This window comes from Ctenocephalides felis, unplaced genomic scaffold (assembly GCF_003426905.1).
Source record: "Ctenocephalides felis isolate EL2017-DRISC unplaced genomic scaffold, ASM342690v1 CF-g0.4_SCAFFOLD_03571, whole genome shotgun sequence".
In the NCBI taxonomy this organism is placed as follows: Eukaryota; Metazoa; Arthropoda; class Insecta; order Siphonaptera; family Pulicidae; genus Ctenocephalides; species Ctenocephalides felis.
This window is the reverse complement of record NW_020539725.1, coordinates 59,977,025-59,999,782: the sequence shown is the minus strand read 5'-3', so window position 1 is coordinate 59,999,782 and position 22,758 is coordinate 59,977,025. Positions and strand designations below refer to the sequence as shown.

Here is a 22,758-nt window from a genome sequence, read left to right as displayed (position 1 = left end):
TTGAATTTAGATCTAGAAAATAAAAAAGAACTCTACTGACGAGCAAATTTAAATTTAGATCTAGAAATAAAAAAAAGGACTCTACTGACGAGCAAAATTAAATTTAAACCTCAAATATAAAAAAGGACTCTACTGACGAGCAAAATTAAATTTCCAACCTCAAATATAAAAAATAATTAAGTTAATAAATTAATTAAGTTAATAAATCAATTAACCTTTTTTCCAGTATGGCTTCGGCGAGCCACCACCTCCTAGCACCACACGTCGCCTCCGCCAACGCGGTCGCCAATTCGGGTTCTGCGTCCTGCTGCAAACAATCCTTAAGCCACGTATGACGCCCAAATGGGGACGGAGGCTCCGGGTCGCCAAAAAGGCACCCCCAACAAAACGGAGGACACCAAAGCGCAACTGATCTCTATAATAAATCAAACAATAGTGTCGTGGGACACCAAAGTCTGGTGGGACACCAAAATGTGGGTCACCAAGTGGCGAGCACCAGATATTGGCAGGACACCAGATAATAGACGTTTATAATAAACCAAAAAGTGCGACTAATCAAAGTGATGATAAAAGTCACCATTACGACGATATTGGGTGTCAGTACGATGATAACAGTCATACGTATGTAAGTATAGCACAACCCTTTGATGACACCAAAAACGACAGTGGTGATAGGATTTTATCGCCTCTTGGTGGTGATTTGAGGAGAACTGGTGACGGTGCCGATACGCCCCAAAGTGGTGTACAAGGGCGCAAAAATTACAGACTGAGTGGCGGTAACTTTGTTGCCAATTCTGGTGCTGGAACTAACTATGCTGCCAATTCTGGTGGTTCTAGGTCACCACACGGTGATCGTTCTCATGATTATGGAGTGATGTGAAATTAATTGACTTTTTTAGACATAAGTTAAAATTTTGATACTAACCGCCACTTTTTTATTGTTAATATTTAAGATTAAATGAAGACGTGAAGGTATAGTCATATTTGTAATATATTTTAGTGCAAAAGAAATCTAAATTGCCATTGGTGGATGTATTACTTCACTATTCACTAAGGAATGCAATACAGATGAAAAATTTCAATACCGGTTTTTCGGTAATTTTTCATTTTAAAACCGGTAAATTACCTGTGTTTTTATTGATAGATGAACAATTTTTTCAAAATTGCTAGCTTTATTCGATAAATACTTTAAATTCATATATTATCGTCATGTCGCCCGAACCTAACACGGCGCTTTTCTATACATTTTTACTTAGGCTTGGGTACGCATGGTGAGCATAAGTCAATATTATCTTAAACAAACGTAAACAAAATTGAAAGTTACTAGGACAAATATAAATTTGTGGCATTTTTCTAAATTTGCTCGTCAGTAGAGTCCTTTTTTTATTTTTTCTATTAATTTGCTCGTCAGTAGAGTCCTTTTACATTTTTTTTTTGCTTAATTTGCATGTCAGTAGAGTCCCTTTTATCATGTTTGTTTAATTTGTCCGTCAGTAGAGTCCTTTTTACATTTTTTTGCTTAATTTGTTCGTCAGTAAAGTTTTATCACACTTTTCGGAATTTGCTCACCAGTAGAGTTCTTTCTTGTCTAGTAACATTATTTTTGAACTCTACTGACGAACAAATTAAAAAAAAGTCTTAAAAGAACTCTACTGACGAGCAAATTAACAGAAAAAATATATAAAAGGGACTCTACTGACGAGCAAATTTAGAAAAATACCATAAAAGAACTCTACTGACAAACAAATTTAAAAAAAAGTCTTAAAAGAACTCTACTGACGAGCAAATTCAGAAAAAAGTACAAAATGTTTGTTAGAAAAATTGAATTTTGTACCAAATTTTTGGGGATTTGATAAATAAAAGGACTCTACTGACGGTCAAAATGAATATATATATATATATATATATATATATATATATATATATTGTTAGTTAATTTCGATGTTGAGATACAAGTTAGAAAAAAATAAAAATTACACAAGGGTAATATGTATGATATAAAATATTTTGTCCAAATATCACTTAAAAAACAGTTACAATTTTACAAAAGATGAAACAAACATCTTTATCTATCAGTCCAATTCTATTTATCGTAACACGATATGAAGCCCTTCGGAAAGCAATAAATATTCAGTTTAATGACGAGTTGAAATAATATTTGACATTTGTTTATCTTATAGAATCACTTGAAAATATAGCTGTTTATGCGATTATGGAATTTAAAGATAAATTTGTTCCGAAAAAAGTGTATTATGTAATGTAAAAATACCGAAAATACCGGTATTTTTAGGATAAATATCGGTAAAAATACCGCGAAAAACCGGGCGGTTTACCGGTAATTCGGTATACCGGTATTGCATTCCCTTCTATTCATCAATGACAAATTTTTATTTTAAAATTTCTCCAAGCCTGTTACGGTTTCAACAATAACAAGAACAACAAACTTCTAATTTATAAAAAAAGGAAATATTTATAAATTAAGCATTTAATAACTCAACTAGTCTATACTCATTTGTATAACTCAATAATTGTAATAAGATAGTTTTGTAGAATATAATGTATATTGTAGTGGTTCTAATGTTTTTGGCCGTTGGGGCACTTTATAATTATGTTTCTATGGGTCAGTTCACATTTTTCTGAAAAAAAACCGTGGTTTAGTCGTGACTTTTGAGCCAGCGAAATGTTAATTTAAATTATTTGTGCTAATATTTAAATACTAGATTGCTGACAATCAAATGAAGCCTTTGAAATGTTATAGGCCTATGCGAAACGATTAGGATGTTTAAATTGCCACTTGAAAATTCTTTTTGTGCATTACAACAATTTTTTCGACAGTAAATTAATATAAAACAAAATATTGATATTGTTAAATGAAATAGTACTTGCTCCTTGATTTATATTATAATTTTGTTTATATTTTCCTCCTATTAATCTAAAAAATATACAACTTTACATATTTCAACAATAATGCTTCGTGACTTATATTATAATATTAATTATTTCAAGAAATTCAACAATACAAGAAATTTTTCCGAAAAAACCGTAGCTCGGTCTTGACTTTTGAGCTAGCCAAATTTTTATTGAAACAGTTTTTCCACATATTTGAATATCAATTTACAAGAAAGTTGATGAAATAATAGTTTACAGTCAAATAAAGCCTTTAAAAAAATATTATAGGCCTATGAAAAACGATTAGGATGTTTTATTTGTCACTTGAAAATCGTCTTTGTGCATTTCAACCATTTTTTTCGCCTGTAAATTTATAAAAAAACTATACAAAATATTTATTTGTAAATTATATTTTAATTTTATTTATATTTTTCTCCTATTGTTCTAAAAAATATACAACACAATATATTTACTACATATTTTAACAAAAAACGACGATTTAAGTACTATTTCATCCTTCCATATTACCAGTTCAAAGGTCGCGAAAAGTCCAGTATGAACGTTCAAAAATTGTCAAACCACACGCATAGTGTGACAGCTAGTGGAAATAAAGCACAAACATTTACAAAGAACGAGTCATACAATTTGTCTTCTAGCTATCGCACTAACTGGAGATTCGAACGTACACGCTGGACTTTTCATGACATTAGAACGTTGCAAATGGACTTATGCAAATACATACATTTTGCTTAAAAATGTGTTAAAAACGTCGTTTTTCGAGATGTTTTAGTGCAAAAAACTTAATTGGATGGCTGGAAATTTCTTGAACTGACCCATAGAACTAAAAGCGAGTTGTGGCCCAATGGCCAATAAATTTGACACACTATAATATAATATATATAATAGTTTTAAGGAATCTTTTGGACCTTCAGACAAAAACATACGTAACTAGATTATAAGACTTTATATATATATATATATATATATATATATATATATATTTTGCCATTTAAATTATAACATATCAATTATATGCATATATATATATATATATATATATATAAATTATATTATTTATATTAATGTGATGTTTTTTTTAAAACGAAATTCAGTGTTGCCATATTGATTTGTTTATAACTAAAAGTCGTACTGTTGTTTTTATACCTTTGTACTATATATAGTCATAGTTATTTACGAGTGCTTTGCGTTTCATTTAAAATTTATTAACAAAATATTACATTTAAAAAATAAATTATCACTTGATAATTTAAAAATAAAGAAAAATGAAGCAATTTCATACTTTCTATCTCCCTCTCTCTCTTGTACGCACAACAAAACATAACTCTGTCTCTTTCGTGCAATTAATTTCGGCAGCCGAAACGTAAAGTACACAATAAAAAATATATTATATTAATAAATAAATTTATATTTATAATTTAATTCAAACATGACGTCTATTAAATCTATTCCTTTATAAATACAGTAGAACCCCGTTAAGACGCGGTTTCCCCGCATAAGACGCGGTTTTACTGTAATTAATATATTAATTAAATATATATTATATATTTTTTGTGATGTAACTGATAAATTTAATTATTTTACAAGCCATATTATTATTATTATTTATAAAATAAATATATAAAACTTTTTTAAAAACAAAATATATAAATAAGAACTAACATGAACAATTTTATACCTAAGATAAATTTATATATAGAAATTAATTTTAAGATATTAATTGAATAATTATGTATATATTATTATATTTATGTGCATTTTCCAAACACGAACACAAATGTATTCACAACTTTTGCTTCGGTGTACTTTAAAATAACAATTGAGTACGGAACTCTGTTGTTTTTTAATGCCTGTCACTAAGATATTTAAATTGGCGTCGTCGAGACCTTTCAAATGATACCCCACACGACTAATTTGACGCGAAACGTTTCGACCCTTTATTCTACCCATCAAATTATTTATTAGTTATTCAAACTCTTGTAACTTCTAAACGGTTTGTCTGAATTGAATGCAACATTCGACAAATTTGTTTAAAATTAAATTATCTACAATATTGCCTAACATTATAAGACCCTACAGCAACTCGGTACACTTTGAAAATAGAAATTGTTGCCGTAAAATTATTCTCGGTACTATATTTTTATAGAGCTTGTCGAGACCTTTTAAATGATACCCCACGCGACTAATTTGATGCGAAACGTTTCGACCCTTTATTCCTCCCATCATGAATGCATTTATTTAATAAAAGTCTTGTAACTTCTAAACGGTACGTCCGATTTGAACGCAAAATTCGGTAAATTTGTTCAAAATCAAATAATCTACAATATTGCCTAACATTATAGGATCCTACAGCAACTCTGTATACTTTAAAATCGTCAAAGAAAATCAATAAACTTAAATTCGTAATATATATAGTGAAAGTGCTGATGGAAAAGTTGTGAATGCATTTTAATTTTCCACACAGAGAAATATATTAGTTAATTTATATATACGAAAATTGTTTTTTAAATGTATTGTGGGTTTTTGAAATTAGATGTGTCGATGGATTTATTATACATATAAATATATATATATATATATATATATATATATATATTTGTATGTATATTTATATGTATGATGGAGAAAAAATTATGTATACGATTATTAGAACAAAATTTGATTTGTTTGCGTCTGAAAAACACACACATAGATATTTAAACAAAAAACAATATTATAATAATTGTATTATATGAATATTATTAATATTAAATTGATATTTGGAAAATTTTAATTTTTACAATATTTATTTAATTTATTTTATACTATATATATATATATATATATATATATATATATATATATATATATACAAAAATGAATAATTTCACTAACAATAAATGAATATGACGCCATTTTGTCTTATATGCAGTAATTGAGCACAATGTTCAATCAGTGTTGCAAACTATAAAAAATATGACAGTTTGCAAATTCATAAATACTTTGATATATACACAAAATTATAATCAATACAATTTTTATACTATAATTAATTAAATCTAGTAATACTGTAGTACTTAAATATTTAAATATGATTTAAATAATTTTTTTATATGTCATTTATTTTTCTTCAGTTGGCACCAGCGCCGCCTACTTCGTTGTTCTTAACGCGCGAACTAAATCTGACAGTTGGAGAGATCACAAATCATAATAAATTGATAAATTAATATTAAACTCGTGTTTAGTAATTAAAATGAATTATTAATTAATTATTGAAGTGTTAGTTAATTGTGCAAATAAGTGCTTGTGTTTAGGATGTACATAATGCTGCTTATCTTAGGTAAGTTTAGTTATATATTAATTTTATGATGGTTGATGGATTCAACTGCCATTTGCAATATTTTTACATGTATAAGATTTGTTTTATTGTATTTGCATAATAATGAATAATTGGCGCAATATGTAAATTATATGCTATCAATTTTATCTTTAGTAAAAAATGTAGATTTAGTAACAATTAGTAAAAAGTAAAAAAGTCCTTTAGGTACAGTAAGGTTAGGTCGGTTGGTCAGTAAGGTTAGGTCGGTTTTTTGATTGATTTTTTAAAATACTCTTTAAACTATTATGCATTATGTCATTGTCGTTAAAAAACTAGTTGTAAGTGTCATTTTACCTTAAAACAAGTATTTTACCTTCTCGATACGCATACATAATCAACTTAATCAATAAGAATCGAGATTCAAGAATTTAGATAAAATCTATCGAACCAAATACTCTTCTTTTATCTATGTATCGAACTTAAAGAAGTTTTACTTGAACAAATTTAAATTGTATGTTTGAAAAGTCTTTTTGGAATGTAATTCGAATACTGAAATTGCCTATATGGTTTGTCCAGCAAATATACGCTTTTTATTAATTTGTATCTGAGGTGTCTAAAGAAGTTTTACTTCAAAAATTTTCGATTCTATATCTTATACCTTGTAGGGTATCGTTTAAAAGGTCTTTTTGTATAAAATCCGAATACTGGAATAAACTACGTGGTTTATCCACTTTTAATGAATTTGTAGTAAACGAGCTTAAAGAAGTTTTACTTCAAAAATATTATATCGTATTTTTATACCTTGTTGGGTATCGTATGAAAGGTCATTTCGAATTGAATCCAAAAACTGATATTAACTACATGGTTTGTCCATGAAATATGCACTTTTGATGAATTTGTAGTAAACGGGCTTAAAGAAGTTTTACTTCACAAATATTACATCGTTTTTGTTTATAGCTTGTTGGGTATCGTTTAAAAGGTCTTGACAAATAGAAAACGATTTTCTTAAAAAAAATTCTCTCATTGTACGCATATCTAGATTGTATTGCAAAATATTACAATATTAAAGTTTATTGATTTTTTTTTCAAATAATTGAGGTGTAAAATTTTTGTAGCGTAACTAGGTGATTTTTTTACAAAATATACATTTTCAATGAAGTTGTAGCAGAAGAGTCTTAAGAAGTTTTACTTCAAAAATATTAGATTGTATATTTAATAGCTATGTGGGGTATTGTTTGAAAGGTCTTTTTGAATACAATCTGAATACTTGATTGAAATCTAAATATTTTAATTTTGGTTTTGAATCGAACCATACATAAAATTTGCAAATCGGACTTTCTGAAAAAGCTATAGACTTTCTCTTATTTAACTGCAATAAGTTAGATCAATCATAAATCTTGTAATTTGAATTTATTTTCAGTATCACAATCAAATTTAGTAATACTTGTAAAGTAATTTTTTATTTTTTTTTACTGAATGATGGATTTGATGTAGGCCGAAACGTATGAATCTAGTAAACTCATCTGTAAATAATTATATATGTAAAATGTAAAAATGACAAAAAATGAAATATATCTTTTGAACAGCTTTATTTAAAAAATTATATAAAAGTTTGTTTAGAAAAATATATACATGCTGATACATATACAAATGTATATGTATACATATACATATATATATATATATATATATATATATATATTTATTTATAAATTTCATTGACAGTACATAGCATTTAGTTTTATGATGTCCTTCTGGCTCAAGTTGGCTCTTTGTCCAATGACATCAGCCATAGCGGGATCCTGGATAAAAAATATGTTTATTTATATTTTTACCTAGATTTCCTAAATATAATTTTTTGGATCTCTCTCACCTTTGTAACGATTGTCCTGTAACCATTCTTCGAGAACCCGAAGGCATCATAGTGCATAACACTCATATAATCATAAGTCGTTCCAAAATTCTGCACAACACTCGATGAGAACTTATCGAAATTGTACTCCATTCCTAAAAGAAAAACATAGATTCAAACCATATTGTTTTCAAATTTCAAAAATTCAAAAGCGCCACCGTCCTTTATTAGTTTGCTCGTCAGTAGAGTCCTTTTTTGTAATTTTTTCTAATTTTATTAATTTGCTTGCAACTAGAGTCCTTTTTTTGTAATTTTATAAATTTGCTCGTCAGTAGAGTTCTTTTTTCTAATTTTTTTAATTTGCTCGTCAGTAGAGACCTTTTTTATTATTTCTTTCTAATTTTATTAATTTGCTTGTTAGTAGAGTCCTTTTTTGTTGCTTTATTAATTTCGTTCTCTTCTCTATTTTTCTCTATTTTATAAGTTTGCTCGTTAGTACAGTCCTTTTTTGTAATTTTATTAATTTGCTCGTCAGTAGATTTCTTTTTTATTATTTTTTTTAATTTCATTAATTTGCTTGTCAGTAGAGTCCTTTTTTTATTATTTCTTTCTAGTTTTATTAATTTGCTTGTCAGTTTTGCTTTTTTTAATTTTATTAATTTAGTGCTTTTCTCTATTTTTCTCTATTTTATTACTTTGCTCGTCAGTATAGTCCTTGTTTATAATTTTTTTATTTAATTTTATTAAATTTCTTGATAGTAGAGTCCTTGATTATTATATTATTAGTTTCGTTTTTTCTCTATTTTATTTGTTTGCTCGTCAGTAGAGTCCTTTTTGTAATTTTATAAATTTGCTCGTCAGTAGAGTCACTTTTTATTTTTTGGAACTAAATTTACATTTACTCGTCAGTAGAGTCCCTTTTTTATTTTTCAAGCAATTAACAAATTTGCTCGTCAGTAGAGTCCCTTTTTCATATTTTAAGTAATAAATTAATTTGCAAGTTAGTAGAGTCTATTTTTTATCATCAAAACTGATATTAAATTTGTTCGTCAGTAAAGTCCTTTCTTTATTCTGGAAGTTGCTAATTTAGTTGCTCGTCAGTAGAGTCCTTTTCATATCCTATAGATTCATTTTTAATTTGCTTGCCAGCAGAGTCCTTTATTTATTCAATTTGCTTGTCAGCAGAGTCATTTTTTATTACTTTATTAATTTCATTTTTTCTCTATTAATTTGTTTGATCGTCAGTAGAGTCCCTTTTATAATGTTATTAACTTGCTCGCCAGTAGAGCCCTTTTTTATTATTTTTTAGATATTATTAATTTGCTCGTCAGTAGAGTCCTTTTCCTATTATTTATTTCTAATTTTATTCATTTGCTTGTTAGTAGAGTCCTTTTTTGTAATTTTTTTATTTAATTTTATAAATTTGCTCGTCAGTAGAGTTCTTTTTTATAATTTTTTTTTTAATTTTATTTAATTGCTCGTCAGTAGAGTCCTTTGTTGTAATTTTTTTAATTTGCTCGCCAGTAGAGTCCTTTTTTTATTATTTTTTTCTAATTTTATTAATTTGCTAGTCAGTAGAGTCTTTTTTTATTATTTTTTTCTAATTTTATTAATTTGCTTGCTTGTAGAGTTCTTTTCTATTGCATTATTAATTTTGTTCTCTTCTCTATTTTTCTCTATTTTATAAATTTGCTCGTCAGTAGAGTTCTTTTTTCTAACTTTATTAATTTGCTTGTCAGTAGAGTCCTTTTTTATTAATTTTTTCTAATTTTATTAATTTGCTTGCTTGTAGAGTTCTTTTCTATTGCATTATTAATTTTGTTCTCTTCTCTATTTTTCTCTATTTTATAAATTTGCTCGTCAGTAGAGTTCTTTTTTATAATTTTTTTAATTTGCTCGTCAGTAGAGACCTTTTTTATTATTTCTTTCTAATTTTATTAATTTGCTTGTTAGTAGAGTCCTTTTTTGTTGCTTTATTAATTTCGTTCTCTTCTCTATTTTTCTCTATTTTATAAGTTTGCTCGTTAGTAGAGTCCTTTTTTGTAATTTTATCAATTTGCTCGTCAGTAGAGTCCTTTTTTATCATTTCTTTCTCATTTTATTCATTTCTTTGTCAAAGTTTGTTTGTCAGTAGAGTCCTTTTTTATCAATCTATTAATTTCCTCGTCAGTAGAGTCCTTTCTCATCTCCCATCGCACTCACCAGGTGTGATGTTGTTCCACATGATGGTGACGTAGTCGTCCCTGTCGTAAGTCGATTGCTGGTGATAGAATCCGATGGCGTGCAGGAATTCGTGCTGGATCGTCGCCTTTCGGAAGCATCCGTAGCCCGGTTGGTACGGCGCCAGATTGGGTCTGGACGCCGGCTAGGTAGCCGACGCTGGAGTAGCAACCCGTGTTCTGACCCTGGGGATAAATGATAATGGCGATTAGTAATGGTATGGTGATAGATATATAATGGAAAAGGACTCTACTGACGAGCAAATGAATTGAATTAGATAGAAATTGAGAAAAGGGATTCTACTGACGAGCAAATTTAAATTTAGTTCTAAAAATAGAAAAGGACTCTACTGACGAGCAAACTTGAATTTAGATCTAGAAAATAAAAAGGGACTCTACTGACGAGAAAATTAATAAATGATAAAGAAATGATAAAAAGACTCTACTGACGAGCAATCTAATAAAATTACAAATAAATAATAATAAAAGGACTCTACTGACGAGCAATCTAATAAAATTATAAAAAAAATATAAAAAAGGACTCTACTGACGAGCAAATTTATAAAAATCACAAAAGTGACTCTACTGACGAGCAAACTTATAAATTACAAAGAAGGACTCTACTGACGATCAAACAAATGAAATAGAGAAAAAATGAAATTAATAAGTAATAACAATGACTGTACTAGCAAGTAAGTTAATAAATTGGAAAAAATATATAAAGGACTCTACTGACGAGCAAATTTTATAAAATTATTAAAAAGGACTCTACTGACGAGCAAATTAATAAAACTACAAAAAAGGACTCTACTGACGAGCAATTTATATAATTATAGAAAAACTCTACTGAGGAGCAACCAAATAAAATAGAGAAAAAACACAAACTAATAAAGCAATAGAAAGGACTCTACTATCAAGCAAATTAATAAAATTAGAAAAAATAATAAAAAAGGACTCTACTAGCAAAAAATATATATAAAGGACTCTACTGACGAACAAATTAATAAAATTACAAGAAAAGACTCTACTAACGAGCAAACTAATAAAATAGAAAAAAATAGAGAAAATCACGAAACTAATAAAGTAATAAAAAAGGACTCTACTATCAAGCAAATTGATAAAATTAGAGAAAATAATAAAAAAGGACTCTACTGACGAGCAAATTTATAAAATTACAAAAAGGACTCTACTGATGAGCAAATTAATAAAATTAAAAAAAGGACTCTAGTTGCAAGCAAATTAATAAAATTAGAAAGAAATGATAAAAAAGGACTCTACTGACGAGCAAATTATTTAGTAATCTAGAGAAATATTTTTTAACTTTGTATTTTATTATTATTAATTCGATAAACATGATTTATTTAATATACTAAATCTAATTCCTTATTCAAAATATAAATGGAAGAAAATAAAGAAAGGACTCTACTAACGAGCAAACTAATTAAATAGAGAAGAGCATAAAATTAATAAAATAAACTCAAATTAATAAAATTAGAAAAAAAAATAGAAACAAGATTCTACTATCAAACTAATTAATAAAATTATAAAAAAGGACTCTACTGACGAGCAAATTCATAAAATTACAAAAGGGACTCTACTGACGACCAAACTAATAAAATAGAGAAAATAGAGAAGAGCACGTAATGAACAAAGTAATAAGAAAGGACTCTACTATCAAGCAAATAAATAAAATTACAAAAAAATTATAAAAAAGAACTCTACTGACGAGCAAATTTATAAAATTACAAAAAAGGACTCTGCTGACGAGCAAACTAATAAAACAGAGAAAAAACGAAACTAATAAAGTAATAAAAAAGGACTCTACTATCAATCAAATTAATCAAATTAGAAAAAATAATAAAAAAAGGACTCTACTGACGAGCAAACTAATAAAATGTAGAAAAAGAATCATACTGACGATTTTTTGTTCAGACATCATTTACTTTATAAGGAGAAAAAATATGTGAGTTTGAAAAAAATATTTTTCTACATCTTTTATACGTTTCGAATCCCTATTTGATTCAACATCAGAGTATAAACAAACTTATAGTATGAAAAAAATAACAACAAACAATAAACAATAAAATATTTGTAAAATGAGCTTTCAATACATATTTATAAAATGAAATTATATATTTATTTTGAAAAATGATGGCTATAAAATATGGGTTTAAAAAAGGACTCTACTGACGAGCAAAAGAAATTTCTATCTAAAATATTCAGAATAGACTTTATTGACGAGCAAATTAAATATAAAATTAAAAGACAAAAGAGGACTCTACTGACGAGCAAACTAAATATTGACTTAGAAAATATAAAAATGACTCTACTAACGAGCAAATCTAATAGGACTCTAAAAGATAAAGAAAGGACTCTACTGACGAGCACATTAAATATAGTTTTAGATGATAAAGGAAGGAATCAAGAAGGTAAAAAAGGGACTCTATTGACGAGCAAACTCAGTTAAAAAGTTCAAATTATTTAATAAATATTATTTACCGTGACTTGGACGTAATGGCGGTCGTTGGCGGTTTTCGGCCTGACTTTTAAACAAGACACTTTAGCGAATTCTGCAACCGCCTGGTGAATGTAGTCGACTTGGGCTTGATCTAGAAGAAAAAAATATTATTTTGGAATGATTAATAAATATAAATTATTATCTATCATTTATCCTTACTGAAATATCCGCTGACGATGGCGTAGGGCACTTCGTTGTTGGGCCAACGATATCTGGTGTTGACCAGGCCATTTCGGCTCAGGAGGCCCCAACGGGCCAGATGTTGCTCCGGAGTCAAAATCATGTCGCCTTCGGTTTTACCACTGTACATCCAGGCATTCTTTTCTGAAAAAGTAAATGAGTTTTTTTTAATGAAAAAGGACTCTACTGGCTAAAGGAAACTGAATTTAGGGCAAATGAAAGATTAAAATTAAAACCAACTGATTTTTTATCCAATTGAATTTTTTTGGAGATGGAACTGCTGGACATTTTTTTGGATAGAAAAAGGACTCTACTGACGAGCAAACTTTAATTAGGCATGAGACGAATATAGGACTCTACTGACGAGCAAATTATAATATCAACTAAGAAAATAAGAAGATAAATCTATAGAATATATTTAAAAGGACTCTACTGACGATCAAATTGAAACTTTTGATATGAGGAAAAAAAGGACTCTACCAATAATTTAAAGAAACCTAAAAAATAGAAAGAGTATTTTACTAATAAAAAAGAAACTCTACTGACGAGCAAAATAAAACGAAAGAAAAATGTAATCTGTTGATAAATAAATAAAAAATTTGAAAAAAAACTCTACTAATGAACAAACCACTTTTTTCTAGAACTGACCAAATAAGAACTCTACTAACGAGCAAACTAAAATACAAAATAAATAGAACTCTACTGACGAGCTAGCTAAAATCCGACCTAAAAGGGAAAAGAGACTTTTAATTAAATGAGAACTACTGACGAACGAGCTAAATTTTGATTTAAATGAGAAAAAGAACTCTACTGACGAGCAACATTTTTTAAAAATAAAATGAGAAAAGGATTTCTACTGACGAGCAACATTTTTTAAAATAATATAAAAAGGGATTCTACAGACGAGCAAGCTAATTTTTGCTTTTAAAAAAGATAAGGGACTCTACTGACGAGCGACATTTTTTTAAAATAATATAAAAAGGGACTCTACTGACGAGCAAACTAAATTTTGACATAAATGAGAAAAGTGACTCTACTGACAAGAGATAATTTTTCTAAATAAAATAAGAAAGGGACTCTACTGACGACAAGCAAACTAAATTTTGATTTAAAGAAGAAAAGGGACTCTACTGACGATCAATTTTTAATACAAATCACGAAAAAAGAAAAAAAAATTCTAAAGAATTTCATTATCAATCTAATAAAAAAGGACTCTACTAACGAGCAAACTCAATAATCGACCTAGAAAACACAAATAGGACTCTACTGACGAACAAATTTGCACAATAAAAATGGAATATGAATTTTCCATTTTCCAAAAATGTATATCAATATTTTCTTACCGTCATTATTGACTGGAAGTGCCGAGCAAGCACCAACCAACACAATAGCTGCCACCAAAAGTTTCATCTTGAACCAAATTTTAACCAAAATCAACTATGTCAAAATTTTGGCAACGAATCTATTTATATACAAGTATTTGTTGATGTTTACGAGATTATTTTCATTGATTTATTAATCCATAATTGATAAGAGATTAGCTAAAATTATGTTAAGGTCAGAAAAAGCATTGAAGACCAAAATAACTAATTTGCATTAATGTGTGAATAATTGACTTAATCAATATATTAATTTATGAGTATACCGGGTTGCTGTATGGCTTATAAAACAAGGCAGGATTGTAGTGTATTTAATTTTGTACAAATTTGCCGAACGCAATAAATATTTTATACAAATAATTTAAATTTTATGTACGCTTACCATGTCTTCCGAACCTAACACAATGCTTTCCCATACATTTTTACTTAGGCTTGGCTGCGCATGGTGAGCGTTACCTTAATATTTTTTTTAATAAAAACGCATTTAATTAGTTTTATTGTTTGTCATATACTAAACTAGGCGTAAGTGACATTTTGCCTTAGGGCAAGTAGCATGAACTTGCCCATATGTGCAATTCAATATATAATTAATGATTTTTAAGTAGTGAAAGTTCGTCAATTAATTGGGAAAAAACAGCCCGACCAATCTTTACCAAAAATTATATAGCTCTATTTACAATTAATGGCTTTCGAACGGTTTTTATATTTTAAAAAATGGTTTACAATTGAAAAAAGTGCATTTTTTTAAATTACGCCAATACTTATTTTTAATTTATTGTTCTAAAATTTCAAATTGAAATTTTTGTTACACATTTTTATTGATAGGTAAATAAAAATTAAATATTGATAGTAAAATTCGAAATATAATTCATATATTTTACATACATATGGTTATGATTATTATTATTAATAATATTATTTCTTGTTATTTTACAATTTTATCACAAGTTGTCTAGCACTGATTTTTTAATCCTCGTCATTTCTCGAAATCTTTAAATTTTTACTTAATCATTTGTTTTGCTCTTGCAAATTTATCATAAATCAGATAATTTATTTACGTAACTTTGTAAAAAATTATCTTTGGTTATTTTTAAATATGTCATAATTATATGTATATATGTATATATATATATATATATATATATATATATATATATATAGAATATGGGATATATATTATATATATATATATATAATATATATATATATACAGATATATATATATATATATATATAATATATAATATATATTATTGAAAGATATAAACTAGAGCTAAAGATAATAGAGAAATTTGTGTGAATGTATTTATATTAATCACAATTCATTTTCCCCGCTGCAATACATGGCATTTAATTTTCTTATATCAGACTCTGTCATTATATAATTGTACTCAATAACAGTATTCATGTCATTCTGGAAAAGATCATTTTGATTCAAAAAAATCTCTTAAACCTATTTTCAAAGTTAAGAAGTGTGACCTTACCCTTCGAACTATAGTATTTTTTTTATTTTTACTAAAGGCAAAGGAGGGATAATGCATGATGCTTTGGTAGTCGTAAGTCGTACCATACGATTGATCCATACTTTCAGGTTCCTTATTGAAGGCAAATTGAAATTCTTAAAAAAAAACAATGTTAAAAGTAAGTTATGGGACCGATTCTGCCGCATAACAGAAAAATGTTATGGCAAGGCCATGTTATGAAAGATTTTTTATACTAAAACATTGACTAAAGCCATTGACTAAAGCCAAAGTCAGATAAAAAACTTAATCTAGAAACCGCAAAAAGAGGACTCTACTAGCAATCGAACATTTAAATAGACCTAGAAAATAGAAAGAACACTTTACTAATGAAAAAAAAGTAACTCTACTGACGAGCAAAATAAATTAAGAGAAAAATGTAATTTATTTGAAGAATTTGAAAAAAAAGCTCTACTAATGAGCAAACCACATTTTTCTAGAACTGACCAAATAAAACCTCTACTGACGATCAAACTAAAATTTGATTTAAATGGAAAAAAGGAACTCTACATTTTTTTAAAAATAATATAAAAAGGGACCCTACTGACGAGCAAACTAAATTTTAATTTAAATGGTTTAATTTAAAAAGAGACTACTGACCAGGGACAATTTTTTAAAATAAAGTGAGAAAGGGGCCCTACTGAGGAGCAAATTAAATTTTGTTTAAATAGTAAAAGAGACTCTACTGACCAGAGACATTTTTTTAAAATAAAGTGCGAAATTGACTCTACTGACGACCAAATTAAATTTTAGTTTAAATGGAAAAAAGGGACTCTACTGACGGGCAACATTTTTTTAAAATAGAATGAAAAAAAGCAAACTTAATTTTGATTTGGAAGATTAAAAAAAGACTCTACTGACGAGCCACATTTTTAAAAATAATATAAAAAGGGACTCTACTGACGATAAAAATGAATTTTGAATCAAATGGAGAAAAGGGGCTCTACTGACGAGCGACATTTTTTTAAAATCATATAAAAAGGGACTCAACTGACGAGCAAACTAAATTTTGACTTGAATGGTAAAACAGACTCTACAACAGAGACATTTTTTTTAAATAAAATTAGAAAGGGACTCTACTGACGAGCAAATTAAATTTTGTTTAAATGGTAAAACTGATTCTACTGACCAGAGACAACTTTTTTAAATAAAATTAGAAAGGGACTGTACGGACGAGCAAACTAAATGTTGACTGAAATGGTAAAATAGACTCTACTGACCAGAGACAATTTTTTAAAATAAAATGAGAAAGGGACTCTACTGACGAACAAATTTAAGGCCATGTTATGAAGAACTCGCCATAGCAAATATTGACAAAAGCCAAGCGGTTGCTGTGCAGTCGGGCGTATTTCTCAGGTTGTCAGATAGAAAATCTAACCTAGAAACCGCACAAAACGATCTTAGATAACCGTGTCTTTCTGACCCAGCTTCATAACATACGAGTGACGTTGCAGTTTATGTGTAAAACGCCTGAATGCACAGCAAACACATGACATTTTGACAGTATACAGTATGATTCAGTAGCATGATGCATGTAACATGGCCTTGCCATAACATTTGTATGCTGTGAGGCAGAATCGGTTCCTAAGTCTGATATGTTCAAGATGTTCAAATATACCGTCTTTAATATTTTCTCTGTAAATATACACATAGTCGTCTCTATTATGAGCAGCATGCTGATGATGAAATCCTAAAGAATGCAGAAATTCGTGTTGAACTACACTCTGAGTTACGCAACCGGTTCTTTCCAAATGAATTGATTGTACTCTATTTCTAAAACCTAGCTCTGCATTACATCCCTTTTTATCGCCCTAAAATAAAGAAATTAATATAAAACAAAACAAATTTTTGTACGAATTGTTATACCGATATTAGGACGTAGTTTTTTTCGCCTCTTCTCCTTGGTCTGACAGTTACGCAAGAAACTTCAGCAAACTTTCTGGCTGCTTCGTGAATTATATTTCTCTCTGTTTGATCTAAAAAATATACAACTCAATAATTTTTCAACAAAAAACAATGTTTTATCCATCCATATTGGCGGTTCGAATGTCGTGAAAAGTCTAGGGTGCACGTTCAAATTTTGCCAAACCATACGAATAGTGTGATGGCTGGTGGAAAGAAAGCACGAACATTTATAAAGGACGAGAGATACAACTTGTCGTCTAGCCGTAACACTAACCAAAAATTCGAACGTACACGCTGGATTTTTCGTGACCTTTAGCCCTTGCATATGGATGTTTCGTGCATTTACTATATACTAAATTTTATAGTTTCAAAATTATGAATTATTACTTACTAAAACAAGATGTGATGACATACGGGACAGTGTTGTTAGGCCAAATATATTTTTGCAAATCCATAGTGATTTCTCCTCTCATCGCAGACATTTGTTCTGAATTTAATATCATGTCGCCTTCGTATTGACCACTATCCATCCATGTCATACCTAAATTGACCAATTTGTTACTAAATTATTCAATTTAATAAATATTTTTATAATTTGAATACCGTTTGTCGGAGATGACAAATAAATTAAAGATAATAAAAGAACAAAAACTAGCATCTTGCTTTAAGCTTTTTGAAAATATTCAAGCGTTGTGACACGTTTTGCAAAATTGTATGAAATGAACTGTAAGTTGATTTTTCGATAAATTCAACCTTGAATTATTTTTTGTTTATTTTATTTAGAAAATACAGGAGAACAGTGTAATTGGATACGAATTATTATCTTGATTTAAAAGTACTGAAATATTTATTTCTAGTTGCTTAATTTTATTAACTTAAAATATTTTTAAATGTATTCTTTATTTGTCTTCAATATTTTTGAAAATTCGAGTTTTATATCAAATGAACGTGTTAAAATTTGAAAAAAACTACAAATAGTTAACAAGGTCAAATTTTAAAATTATAAATTTGTAATTACAAGCAATTAAACAGACTATAAATAAAATTGTATAAAAATATTGTTCTTTGTTTATAAATCATCTGTTCATAAATTAAATATCCTTTTCACGCCGTTTTCCTCTAAAATTGCAGATAAACGTAGTCGTGTGACCCTTTCAAAGGTCAAAAGTAATTCGTACAGATTCTACTCAATAATTATAATGGAAAAAAATTCTTTGAGAAGTTAATAATGAGTTTGTTAAAATAAATCAAACACATTGGTTTATAATTTTAACATATTATTGTATTTGCTGAAACACACTGATCTTATTATTCATTTATTAACACTAATTACACTAATGGTATTTATAGTTACTTTATATAAACTACCCTTATCATTATCATTTATCCATCGTAATTTTGCGTGATTTTTTTCATAGCCAATATATTTTTACATATTATAAAAGTTGTTAGAACTGTCGATATATATATATATATATATATATATATATATATATATATTACAATTTATTATCTTCACTGCAATACATGCCATTTAATCTTTGAATATCCATTTCAGTCATCTCTTTGTTGTCTCCAATTGTGTTTGGTGTACCGGACTAAAAAATAAATTGTGAAATTAGTGTAATATGAAGAGTTTGCGTAAAGAAGTTTTGCTTCACCTTCACCGCTATAGTTATTTGGCCGTTTTTACTAAAAGCATAAGAGTCGTAATGCATGACGCTCTTGTAGTCGTAACTGGTGCCAAAATATTGGTTCATGGTCGAAGGAATTTTTACAAAATTGTGTTCATTTCCTTTAAAAAATAAAAGGATAAAAATTGTATTAAAATAATGATAATTTAAAGAGTTCTTTACTGTACCATTTGCAATATTTTCTTTATAAACAGTCACGTAGTTGTCTCTATCGTAAGCAGATTGCTGGTGATGGAATCCCAAAGCGTGCAGAAATTCATGTTGTATGATAAAGTCGTATAAGCAACCACTTTTTTGCAAATTTAGTTGCTGGACATTATTCATAAATCCTACGTATGAATAACATCCTTCGTTTTCGCCCTTAAAATAATTAAATTAATACTAAACAAAACCAAAATGCTGTTAAAATATTAAAAAGTTGTACTGTTATTTGCACGTATTTGTTCTCGCCTTTTCTTCTGGGTCTGACAGTGACGCAAGATACTTCAGCAAATTTTTTAACAGCCTCGTGAATTATATTTTTCTCTGTTTGATCTGCAAAAATAATAAAACACAACAAAAAACAATGTTTTATCCATCCATATTGGCGGTTCGAAGGTCGCGAAAAGTCTAGTGTGAACGTTCGAACTTTATCAAACCGTACGAATAGTGCGACGGCTAGTGGAAACAAAGCACAAACATTTACAAAGAACGCGCGATACAATTTATCGACTAGCCGTCGCACTAACAGATGTTTTGTTCAAGATTCGTACGTTCAGACTGGACTTATCATGACCTTAGAACTCTGCATATAGACTTATGCACATACGTAAAATTTGTTCATAAAAGGTACTTTTACAGTAATTTTGTTAAAATACAGTCAAAAGCAATAGTTTTTTTTGTGCAAAATACTTACTAAAACACGGCATTATAAAATAAGGCAGAGTATTGTTAGGCCAATGATATTTTTTCATATCCATCGTGATTTCTCCTCTCATTGCAGACATTTGTTCTGAATTTAATATCATGTCGCCTTCGTATTTACCACTTCGCATCCACATCATACCTAAAACCATTAAATTTTTAATATAAAATTTAATTTATTATAAATAATTTAGTACTTACCCCTGTCTCTAGTCGGATTTGCAAAACTAAAATCAGATATTGTAGATAATAATAAAAATACAAAAAGTAGCATTTTGTTTTTGATTTTGAGAAAATTTATTCAAAAAAAATTTGTATGCACTGGAAACATGGAAGTTGTTTTTCATAAACTAAACCTTGTTTTTGATTGTTGTTTGTTTTATTAAATAAATACAGGAGTGCAGTGTTACTGGGTACAAATTATCAAATTTGTCGACATAATTATACTCGTTAGCGCAAAAAAATTTATTTGTGTTAAAAACTTTGTTTTTGTATTTAAAATTTTATAAATAATAAACTTTCTATGAAAATATCGAAGCCAAAATAATTTATTTATATATTTCAATCATCATCTATTTATAAATTAATTATCTCATTTACCCCGTTCTCTCCTACAATCGTAGATAAAAGTCATCGTGTGACCCCCTAAAGGTCAAAACTGACTCGCACAGATTATTTGCTATTTTTAACTGAATTTTTATTATAGTAAACTGATTATTGTAAACAATTCAGTATAAAGAATTGAGATTAGGACATACAAGGTGCATGTCCTAAGATCCCAGTTCATTGTTACAAATTCTAATAAAGGTTGAACCACTTTTCATAGGCCTATAATATTTTAGTATGTAGGATCAATCGTAACTGTTTTTAAATCGTTTCACAATTTTTAAAATTGGAACGGTGATGGAAAATTGTATGTATATATATATATATATATATATATATATATATATATATATATATTCTTATAGGAGATAATCTCTTATATGCATTAACACCAACATCACATTGTCTTAAAAAATGTATTTAATTTTGATTGACAATAAAAGTATGCATATATATATATATATATATATATATATAAATATATATATATATATATATATATATATATATATATATATATATCAAGTCCTTATTAAGGACCACGCTAACAATTTATTATCTTTACTACAGTATATGCCGCTTAGTTTTCTTGTCATCATCATTTTTGTTATTCTGGAAAATATCTTTTTTTTTTTAAAAAAAATCTATCCAAACTGTTTCATAGGAAGTTTTACTTAACCTTTGGTACTATGGCTTTATTTATAGGCCAATTCCCATAGATTTTTCGCGAATTATATTCGACAATTATATTAAATGAAATCGTGAAGTTAATAATACATTTATTCATAATTGTAAATTTACATTAGTAATATATGTGCCTCTTGGCAAGTTGTTGAAATTATTGCTACTTATATATCACAATTCATTATCTTCACTACAATACATGCCGTTCAATTTGCGAATGTCTTTTTCTGACATTTTTTTATTTTTTTCAATTTCATATGAAGGATTTGACTGAAACAAAATCGTACTATTAGCTAAGAGTTTTTTTTTATTTTGACGAAGTTTTACTTCACCTTTCGCTCTATGGTTTTCATATCATTTACGCTGAACGCATAAGAGGAGTAGTGCATGACGCTTTTGAAGTCATAAGTCGTGCCGAAAGATTGATCCATGCTTAAAGGTATCTTTTTGAAATTGTACAGATTGTCTTTGGAGAAAAACAAAAGTTGAAATTATGTCAACAAAGTGCTTAATATTTGTTTAAAATTGTCAAACGTACCTTTTTCAATATTCTTAAAGTTAATAGTCACATAGTCATCTCTATTTGGAGCATTATGCTGATGATAAAAACCTAGAGCGTGCAAAAATTCATGTTGTATGGTGTGGTCTCTCAAGCAATCGTCTTTTTCCAAATTTAATTGCTGAACATCATTATCAAATCCTACGGATGACCAACATCCATCGTCTTCGGCCTTTAAATAAATATATTAATACTGAACAAAACCAAAATGCTGTTAAAATATTAAAAAGTTGTACTGTTATTTGCACGTATTTGTTCTCGCCTTTTCTTCTGGGTCTGACAGTCACGCAAGATACTTCAGCAAATTTTTTTACCGCTTCGTGGATTATATTTGCTTCTCTTTGATCTGCAAAAATAATAAAACACAAGAAAAAACAATGTTTTATCCGTCCATATTGGCGGTTCGAAGGTCGCGAAAAGTCTAGTGTGAACGTTCGAACTTTATCAAACCGTACGAATAGTGTGACAGCTGGTGGAAATAAAGCACAAACATTTACAAAGCACGCGCGATACAACTTGTCGACTAGCCGTCGC

General features: G+C 28.3%; 3 protein-coding genes across 3 annotated transcripts in view; 1 reads left to right on the top strand and 2 right to left on the bottom strand.

Moving 5' to 3' along the window:
* Positions 1-1,318, top strand: part of LOC113387075 (frizzled-2-like) — a gene marked incomplete at its 5' end in the record, with an annotated part of 34,357 nt that extends 33,039 nt beyond the window's left edge. Inside the window, 1 exon segment of the mRNA XM_026624831.1 lies at positions 243-1,318.
* The window catches only part of LOC113386401 (zinc metalloproteinase nas-37-like), a 17,121-nt gene extending 2,737 nt beyond the window's left edge, over positions 1-14,384 (bottom strand). The window contains 7 exon segments of the mRNA XM_026624181.1: positions 7,934-8,007; positions 8,079-8,212; positions 10,260-10,408; positions 10,410-10,462; positions 12,776-12,885; positions 12,954-13,118; positions 14,318-14,384. Of these exon segments, the coding sequence (XP_026479966.1) occupies positions 7,934-8,007; positions 8,079-8,212; positions 10,260-10,408; positions 10,410-10,462; positions 12,776-12,885; positions 12,954-13,118; positions 14,318-14,384 (752 nt within the window).
* A 1,284-nt stretch (positions 14,385-15,668) lies between these two features.
* Positions 15,669-18,317, bottom strand: LOC113386400 (low choriolytic enzyme-like). The gene is made up of 5 exons (XM_026624180.1): positions 18,170-18,317; positions 17,740-17,849; positions 17,492-17,684; positions 15,838-15,971; positions 15,669-15,767 (listed from the first exon to the last, which is right to left on the bottom strand). Exons 1-5 carry the CDS (start codon positions 18,315-18,317, stop codon positions 15,669-15,671), a joined length of 684 nt encoding a protein of 227 aa, XP_026479965.1.
* Between the last annotated feature and the right edge of the window lie 4,441 nt (positions 18,318-22,758).

Coding starts and splice junctions, on each gene's coding strand:
- LOC113386400 (XM_026624180.1), bottom strand. CDS start 18,317: ATGACATGGATGGATAGTGGTCAATACGAAGGCGACATGATATTAAAT. Junction 17,850..18,169: donor TGTCATCACATCTTGTTTTA/GTAAGTAATAAT, acceptor TATATTTTTTAG/ATCAAACAGAGAGAAATATA. Junction 17,685..17,739: donor AAAACTACGTCCTAATATCG/GTATAACAATTC, acceptor TCTTTATTTTAG/GGCGATAAAAAGGGATGTAA.